The sequence below is a fragment of the Cervus elaphus genome, chromosome 1 (genome assembly GCF_910594005.1).
Source record: "Cervus elaphus chromosome 1, mCerEla1.1, whole genome shotgun sequence".
Classification (NCBI taxonomy): domain Eukaryota; kingdom Metazoa; phylum Chordata; class Mammalia; order Artiodactyla; family Cervidae; genus Cervus; species Cervus elaphus.
The window spans coordinates 98,201,580-98,211,263 of NC_057815.1; the positions used below are offsets into that span (position 1 = coordinate 98,201,580).

At 40.1% G+C, this 9,684-nt stretch overlaps 1 protein-coding gene across 1 annotated transcript; it reads left to right on the plus strand.

Moving 5' to 3' along the window:
* Positions 1-285: 285 nt before the first annotated feature.
* On the plus strand, positions 286-8,280 carry LOC122679885 (oocyte-secreted protein 1). The gene is made up of 5 exons (XM_043880724.1): positions 286-388; positions 3,812-3,993; positions 5,630-5,736; positions 7,007-7,093; positions 7,957-8,280. The coding sequence occupies exons 1-5, from the start codon at positions 313-315 to the stop codon at positions 7,994-7,996; spliced, it is 492 nt and encodes a 163-aa protein (XP_043736659.1). The 5' UTR covers positions 286-312; the 3' UTR covers positions 7,997-8,280.
* Positions 8,281-9,684: the final 1,404 nt, after the last annotated feature.

Sequence of the window (9,684 nt, forward strand, 5' to 3'; positions counted from 1 at the left end):
CTACCGATCTTCCAATCATATCTAAAAGACTTGCCTCCTATGCTTTGATAGTCATCATTACAATTTGTGCATGAGTTTTATGGGCATTAATGTAGGCTTTCAAAATTCACTGTTCCAGGGGAAGAAAATATTTGAATAAAAAGTGCTAGGTTTCAGGCAATGAACCAATGATATAGTTATGGCATGCATGTGCTGCCCAGAGTTGGTAGTTGATTTTTCACACCTGAGTGTGGCTTCAGCCATTTTGGTATATAAGTCCGCTGCTCCTAACTTCCCATCTCTTGAGTGGGATTTCATTTCCAATCTCAGCCAATGAAGACTTCCTTGGGATTAAGAGGACTCTTTGTCCTTTTTTCTTTGACATGGACTTGTGCTGGGGATTGGTCAGGTATAACATCATTTGCAGAGGAGGATTTTTTTAAGTGTTGAAAGATGGAGCTTTCAACATGACTTTTGGATTATTCATGATTTTGGTCTCATTGAATCCTAGCGATAGCTGAGGATACATACAGTGAAGGAGGTTTATTTTAGATGCTTGATCTTGAGATGTTTTCTGAGACTCAAGAGTCTGCCCCAACTTGAGTTACTCTTCTCAACTCCCCGTCTCTTCTGACCCCTTTCAGAGCATGTCAGATTCCCGGGGCTCAAAGACTTGAAGTGGGTTGAATATAAGGAGTGTGGGGTGTCCTGGGCTGTGGCAGGACCTCAGAACTCTGTGAGTGTGACATGCTGGAAGGAAACCTTATCAAGGACTCCATTGTCCTTGACATTATTCTTCACAAATCCATTGTGTCTGAGAGGAAGAATTCAGATCAGTCGGGTGATCAATTGTCTTGGTTTACCTTATGCTTTTCCGGTTTTAGCACTAAAAATCCTCCTTCCTGAGCAAATGGGATGGATGCTTGCCCTGTGCATGAACTGTGGTATGTCAGTTTCTGATGTTGAAATTTCAGAGTTTCCGTAAGAATTTCCTTGTTCTTATCAGTTGCTTGTTCACAAGGCCACCCAGACCTGCTGTGTGAATCCTTGTAAGGACCGAAGTGTGTTTATCGTGTGCCTTTCTTTCCTTTCCTTAGGAAATATTTAAAAAGACAACAATAAAATCACGTAAATACCCATTGACCCACTCTCCAGCTTTATTAAATCCACAATAATTGGCTACGTTTGCTTACATTTTAGTTTCTGGTAGAATCAAAGTTCAGGTAAAGTTGAAGTCCCCATGGCCATCCTTGATTCTATTCTCTTCCCTCTTTGCCCAGATGGAAGCTTGGTAATTTTGCATTTCTCTATGCATTTTATAATTTTATGTCAAACTGATGGATCCACAAACCTATGTTTTGCAGGCATTCAAAACTATTATTTCTGTTTCATCCTACAGCTTTTGTTGTTCAGCACTGTTTGGAGATTTGTAAGTGTGGGCTTGGTTTAACTCTTCTCTGGTACGCTATTGAGTGAATCCATCCTAAATCGTTTTCGTTTTTCTGTTGACAGAGCATTTCCACGTTTGTCTGTTATGTGTTGTTTGTACTTGAGTGTTTTTTGCGCGCCACGGGTGTGCAGGTCGGAAAACCAGCTCTCTCTGGCCCCACTGTTCTCTAACATGGTGTGACAGTGTAGTTCTCCTAGCAGAATGATAGCTGTTCTCATTTTCACCAGCACTTGGTGCTTGCAGATATTTTTCGACAATCTGACGGGAAGATAAGGATAACTCAGGCTTAGATTTTTTTCTGAACTTTTACATTTTTAGATGATAACAGATTCATATGTAACTGTGTAATACTTGGCAGTTGTATAAGACATGATACAGACAGATAAGTGTACCTTTTACTCAATTCCATCCAATGGTAACATCTTGCAAAACTAGAGTACAATATTACATTAGGATATTGACATCGATTCAGCCAAGTTACAGAACATTTCTATCACAACCAAGACCCCTCAGGTTGCCCTTTGACAGTCCTGTCTACTCGCCTGAATTCCTCATGCCCCCTCTCTTCCCTCCCACCTCAGTCCTCTTATCTCTGGCAACTATACATCTCTTCTCCATTTCTCTGATCTCGTCATCTCAAGACGGTCCCTAAATGGAGTCATGCAGTATGTTAGTCCCAGGGACTGGCTTTTCCCATTCAGAAGATTCCCTGGAGATCCGTCTACATTGCTGTGTATCAATACTTCATTCTGTTTTGTTGATGAGTAGTATTCCATGGCATGGTTATACCATCGTTCAACCTTTCACCCATTGGAAAGCATCTGGGATGCTTCTAGATTTTTGTTATTATGAACAAAGCTGCTGTAAACATTTGCATATATTTGGTGTGAATATAAATTTTTATTTTCCTGGGATAAATGTCAAAGAGTTCAATTTCTGGATCATATGGTTCTTGTTGTTTAGTTGCTCAGTCGTGTCTGGCTCTTTTGTGACCCCATGGACTGTAGCCTGCCAGGCTCCTCTGTCCTTGGGATTTCCCAGGCAAGAATCCTGGAGTAGTTTGCCATTTCCTTCTCATCTTCCCAACCCAGGGATCAAACCCACGCCTCCTGCACTGGCAGGCAGATTCTTTACCAGTGAGCTGCCAGGGAAGCCTGGGTCATATGTAGTCATATGTTTAGGTTTTAAAGAAATCGAGAGACTAATTTCCAGGGTGGTAATATTTTACATTGACACCAGCAATGTATGAATGGTTCAGTTTCTCCACAGCCTTTTTAACTTTTGATGTCATATTTTTATTTTAGCTACTCTGATAGGTATATAGTAATATCTCCTTGTGATTTTGTTTTATTTTATATTTTATTTATTTTTATTAGTTGGAGGCTAATTACTTTACAATATTGTAGTGGTTTTTGCCATACATTGACATGAATCAGCCATGTTTTAAATTTATATTTAAATAATGGCTAATGATGTTGGCTAATATCTTTTCATGTGCTTATTTGCAATCTGTGCATTCTCTTAGTGAAAAGATTGCAAGTTATATCATCTTCATTTGGTTGGTGAGTTTTCAGTATCCTCTGAGGCTCCTTTTAGTATTCCAAGTCGACTAAGAAGATTTATGTTTAGTGACGATCACATAAATAGTCAACTTAACTCTATATCTCATGTCCTACCCAATCCAGTAATTTTAGGGTATTGTGATATTCTTCTAGAACCTAGCCCACATAGAAAACTATATTAGAAAATGATTCCTTTTCTCAGATACAAAAATTACAGTAATATTTTTATATTTTCCCTTATATTTAGAAGGGAAAAGAGAAAGCACTCAGACACTCAATTTCTATAAAAGCATAGTTGCTAGGTTTTAGTTTTTTGGACGAGTCTTTATTGCTTCATCAGCCCTTAGTTCATCCTTTTACACATCATGAAACTGTGCATACAAAGGTAGAAACAAAGGCTTGCTTAGAGGAACTTCAGTTGAACACGGGAGATCAAAGATGCTCTATACTTCATAGCAAAAATGGTATAACATATTGATAGTTACAGTCTTACAATGCCAGCTCTACAATGACTTTGGAGAACTGGATCAGAAGATTTTATTTTGTATTGAAGGATGTATGTTTGTATGGGTATTTTCAGAGGATGAAGTAATATGCTGAGACCATCTTTAGCAGACTTGCTCATCTCTAAGACTTTTTTTTTTTTAAACTTAGCAGAAGAATGATGCTGCAGTTCATGGGGTTGCAAAGAATCAGTCATAATTTTGTGACTGAACAACAGAAGGGTGTTCTCTTTGTTTATGTTAACTGTGCTAAAATTGTCCAGGCTGATCTGTGTAACAGCAACACTAACAGAAAGTTTTTCTTTTCTACTTCTTAGCTGTGAAAGTACGCTGCAGCTACTTTTGGTTCTATGCCAAGATTAAACCCACACTATTTCAAAATTTGTACATGAATCCTGATGAAGCATTTTTAGGAGATGACTGCCCTGTAACCTACATTTCACCAGATGGTCATTATGAATTTTTCTACTATTCTAATAAATGTGGCATCATAACCAAAGTAAGAGGAATGGCTCTTTTACCTAAAGTCTGAATGTTGTATGGTTCCTTCAACAGCCCTCAAACCAGAAGTCATTAAGTTTTTATCTATAATATGGCTGGACTGATTTCTCTAATAGTCACATTCAGGACAGAGGAAATTAATGAAGGAGACGATAAATACTTACTTTCTTGTTGGGTAATAACTGCAAAGTCTAATGTGAACCTTGTAAATATAAAATTCAATTGGTGACAGAAAAGTCAGGAAGAAAACAAGTTAGAAAGCTTCCACATCTCAACAGTTTATCATGTTACGTTGCAGTTTATAAAGTGATATATTACAGTTTATAACGTTTGGCCTGGTGCAGTCAGAAGGAGGAAATAACATAGTTAAGCATCAGAAGATTTTTCAAAGTAAATGTTCCACATCCTCCAGCCCCACCCAGTCCTGCTCACCAGAGACTTTGACGGGCCTTACTGCACACAGTGAATGATCAACTATACGAACTGATAAAAAAAGTTTGATTGGCATTTTGGCTTAACTTAAAAAAGTGTTAGCAGCCTACAAAAGTTTGTTGTAAAATTACTTGCTATTTTGCTCCCTATCCCAAATGGAATATTAAATAGAATTTTTCCAGTCTAGCTGAAAGTCAAATATTGGGTTCCACAGAAAGCAAAATTTAAGGTGGAGTTGAGCATGCAGGATGTTTTATTAAGAAGTGTCTATTTTTATGCCAGTACCATAATGCTTTGACTAATATAGCTTTGTAGGATAGGCTTTTTCCCAAGAGGAAACAGTTCTGTTGATACAGCTATAGATTCAGTGCGTCTGTGGGAGGGACTACGTTTAGGATCGCCTTAACACTGCCATTCTGAACCAGATGGAGTGTAACTCCTGATGCCCCCCGCTGTGTTTTTCTCCGATTGCTTTGACTATTCAAGGTTTCTGCGTTCACTACAACTTCGGGGTAGTTTCTTTCCTGTGGAAAGTATCACTGGGGTTTGGATAGGGGATGTATTGACTCTGTGGACAGATTTGGGTAGTATGAACAATATTAATTCCTCTGATCCATGATCATGGGATAGCTTCCCGTTGTTTGCCTTCAATTCCCTTCACCAAAGCCTTGTGATTTTCAGTGTTAGATATTCTACTGCTTAGTTAAATTTATCACTAAGGATCTTATTTTTTGATGCTACTGAAAAAAATGGGACTTTTTTCTTTATTTTTTCCATGTATTTTGTTGTTATTGAACAGAAACACAACTAACTTCCCTGGGATTTATAGTGAGTAGGGGCAGCTCCCAGGTTCCAAAGTGCACTCTTATGGGCTTAGAGCTCATACTCGCTGCGACTAAGCGGTATTCCAGTTACAGCAGTGTTTCTCAAAAGGAGGTATAACCAAACTTTCTTGAATTTGAATCACAAAGATCTTTTTTCTTTCCGTTAACGAGTACTGACTGCCTCTTATACACAAGCACTGTGCCAGATTTTAATGCTTGTGTCCATTTAGAAGATAAGTTAGTTTCCCATGAACAGAGGTTGACTGTGGTCACTTTTAGAGAGCTTGAAGGATCCACAACTTCCTATTCAAATAATTATCAAGTTTCCTGAGGCTCTTGAGACAAACGTCTGCTTAAAATCTTTCTTTGTCCCTTTAGACTTTCCAGGAGAGTCTTCTGCTTCAGACTAAAGTCAAATACATCTCAAGTAACTCCAGAGACGCCGCTGAAATGCCACTGTCCTGTGTTTTCACAAAACAAGCAAGGTGTGCCAGACTCCTCCCCCGGTTCCCGGCTCCCTCCTCGTTTTCAAGCTAAGACACCGACCCTGAAAGGTTAAAAGGCATAACTAGGGGGAAAAAAGACACAACCCTATTGGTAACATCAGTTTGTTGATTCCTGGCCCTATATATTTCAGAAGTTATTTCAACTGTCTTCTAGGAAAAAGAGTAGCCTGCCAGGCTCCTCTGTACATGGAATTTTCCAGGCAAGAATACTGGAATGGGTAGCCATTCCCTTCTCCAGGGGATCTTCCTGACTCAGGGCTTGGACCGGGTCTCCTGTCTTGCAGGCAGACTCTTTACCATCTGAACCACCAGGGAAGCCCTGTATATAATAATACTAGGGATACTGAAAAAAATGGAATGACGATTTTTTTTTTATACAACTGTCAGAGTCACTGAAAATCTGATACATCTTAACCAGATCTTAATCAAATCTAGCTATTTTGAAGTTTGAACCCGCATTCAAGGTTCCTGAAAGAAATAAGAAAGTCTAAATGATAGTATATGAACTCACTAAAGATTCAAGGTCAGCATGCTGGACTCAAGATATAGGGAGAGAGATGGAACATACTAGAACAGAATCCATAGGTTAAGATTAATTTTTTTGGTATCTTACCAACTTTTAAGAAAGCCTGTAATAATCAAGCTTTTTAGATCATAGCAACTTTGATCAGGTCTTGGCAAACTTCTGATTGTTGGTAGGACTTTATTTGGATAATTTTTCTGTTAGGTTCTTCTGGTTAAAATCTTGATCTGAGTTTCCTTTCTCCCAGTGATTACAGAAGAGCCTCACTACATAGTGTTCTTCTCATAGATGATAATAATAATAATAAATAACAATTAACATTTATTAATCACCACACTCCTGCACTGTTCCAACACTTGTGTAAATGGATTTGTTCTTCATGACAGCTCAGTGAGATAGATACTATTATGCCAATTTAGGGGTAAGGAGGTTGAGGCACAGTGAAATTATTTACCTAAGATCATTTTCTGGTAGATGGTAGAACCAGGAAGTAAACCCAGAGTTTGGTTTCTGAGCCCATGTTACTCAACACCACAAACACCGCCTGCGATGTTCTGGAACAATAAGCAGAAATCAATCCATCTATTAGTCATAGGAATTTGGTCTGAAGTTCAGTCTTGGAAACAGTAAGGTCTGAATAGGTCTTAGATTCATGTGATATTTCTATGTTTTCTTCCCTCACTTTAGTATGTACCCTTTTAATCTTTTTTTTTTTTTTTTTTTTAGCATGTACCGTTTGTCAAATGAAACTGAAAGTGGAGATGGTGAAACCAGCTCTGCAGACATGGAAGTTGCTTATATAATGCAGTCACAGTAAGGGTCCTCACAACTGGCAGTTTATGATTTTGTCCATGCATGTCCTAGACAAGAGCCAATACAATTGGCAAAGAAATGTCCCCTAATTGTACTAAGGCGTTTTGTACCTAAAAGCTTCCGATTCAGGAATGGGCAGTTCACACCTTCTTTCCTGTGTTTGTTGGAGGTGTTGCTGACCATGTGCTTTTGTTCATATGTCACTAACTTCCAGGGATCCCATCTAAGTAAGAGCTGTCCTTCTGGGGTATCGCATGAAAGTCCATAATAAATGCAAAGATGAAAGAAATATCCATCAATTCCAACATCAATGGAGTTCTGAATCTTAAAAAAAAAAAAGTGTCAAACTGCACCTACAAAGTGGAGGCTTAGATACGTTGGTAATCCCTGGTGAAGTGAACATAGAAGTGCCATAATGCTTGCTGGTCACTTCTTCCAGGAAGGACTGAATATCTTCAGGCAGTACAGTTCTGTGCCCTTGGGCCACATCTAAAGCGATATTAAGATAAATCCACATGCATGTTAATTCTGGGTTATCAATAAAGAGGTGGAGCTATGCTATAGAAAGTATTGGGATAGTCTTAGAATATTTCAGTTGTACCTCATAGTTTAACGAGGCCAAAGTATCCTTGTTCACTTAAACATGCACTGCACTTGAATCATTAAACACTTAAGGATATTGTCCCAAGGGTAAAATGTTTTCCTTTCTCTTGAATTCTCCTCTTTCACTTTTAATCTACACCCTCTCTCCCATCCACCCCCCCACACACAAAAAAAACTGCTTTTCTGATGAATAGCAAGCTCATTGAAATAGTTAAATTATGTTTATATTGGGACTAATTTTAAACTTTCTTCTATTTCAGGAACGATCTGAATACTATATTCTCTCCGTGTGCCAAATGATGTAACTTACTGGAAGAGAAGAAATGAGATCTATGTTCAAAGGCAACTTTTACAATGACCATTTAGGACTGAAGATTTCGTGTGCTGTTTTATAGAAATCAGAGCAGCTGGCATGGAACTGAATGATACCCAATTGTCTATTTCAAAAGCTAATTTTTGATTTTAAATCAAATGGCATGTTGCCTTCTTATCTTTTTTTTTTTTTTTCTCAAAAAGACACTACCCCTGCTTTTAACTCTATGGAGACTTATTTATGAATAAAGTGTGTTCTATTACCTGTCTGTAATTATTGAAGGCCTGTGTCATTTTAAGCTTTGATGCTCAGTATAAAGAGGTTTTTAAAGGCAAAATGACTAATTCTTCCCTGCTTGGTGGCTGATTCATAAGCTTAGCTAAGGTTTAGTGCTAGTTGGATCATTTATTCATTTCATGAACATGCCCTCATGGAATTTACAGTTTGGTAGGGCCCAGACTATTAAAAAAACATATTCTGTAATATTCCAGGAGTGGGGTAAATGCTACTTAGGAGAAACGTGTGGCAGAGAAGGGAGACTGGGAACATCTGGGTGAGGGTGGCCGTCCTGCACGTGGCGTCAGGGAATGCCTGCCTGGAAGGCGGCTGGCAGGAGACCTGAAGGGTGTGAGGGAGTGACCTCAGAGACCCGGGAGGGAAGGTTCCGCAAGGCTGTGGAGACGCTATAGCGTCCCTGAGGACCCCAGGCCCAGAGTGCTCACAGCATCAGGCGAGTGTGGTCGGCGGGGGAGAGTGCTAATACACGAGGTGAGACCCTCCTCCTCAGAGCAAGGGCAGTGGAGAGGGGTAGGCCAAACGGCCTCTCAAAACTGACCTGCCAGCCTTGGTTTTTATTTGAAACAGCAGGGAGAGTCACTGGAAAGTCTCAAATTGAGAGACGACATCGGACTTGGGCTTTTTTTCTTACCGCATCGCCCTGGCCGCTGTGCGCAGAACAGACACAAGGGGGCGCAAAGGCCGAGTGTTGCTCGGTCGCTCAGTCGTGTCCGACTCTGTGACCCCAGGGACTGGAGTCCACCAGGCTCCTCTGTCCATGGGGCTCTCCAGGCAAGAACACTGGAGTGGGTTGTCATTTCCTCCTCCAGGAAAGGCTGAGTAGGGAGACCATGTTAATGTCCGTACTCTCGAGTGGGAGGGTAGGAGGGCTTGGTAGACCAGTTCCCAGAGTTCTCATCGATGGGTGGGCTGTCCCTTCAGGGGACTAAGCAGTCTGGAGAGTCTTTTTTTTCCTTCTTGCAGTGAGAGGTGGTGGTACCGCTGGTGTGTTACTTGAGGCTACGGGGTACCGGCCGGGGATGACACTAAACGTCCTGCAGTGAGAAAGATCGCACTCGCTACCTCCGCCCCCGCCCAACATACACAACAAAGAATTGCCTGAAGTTGAGAGCCCTGGGTTAGATGGAGCAGTGGAATAAACAGAAAGTGCTCAGATTTTTGAAGAGATATATACCCATATAGATATATCAATATAATCTGAGAAAGATTTGCAAACATTTGGATATGGGGGTATAAGAGAGGAATCCGGGAGACTTGATGATATTTGAGCCTCTGTAAAGTGGGAGGTGCCACTAACTTGGTAAGAATGTGGGAGATCCTGGTTTAGAAGCTCTGTGTGGCAAATGTCAAGTGTGAGATGTTCATTACATCTCTAAGT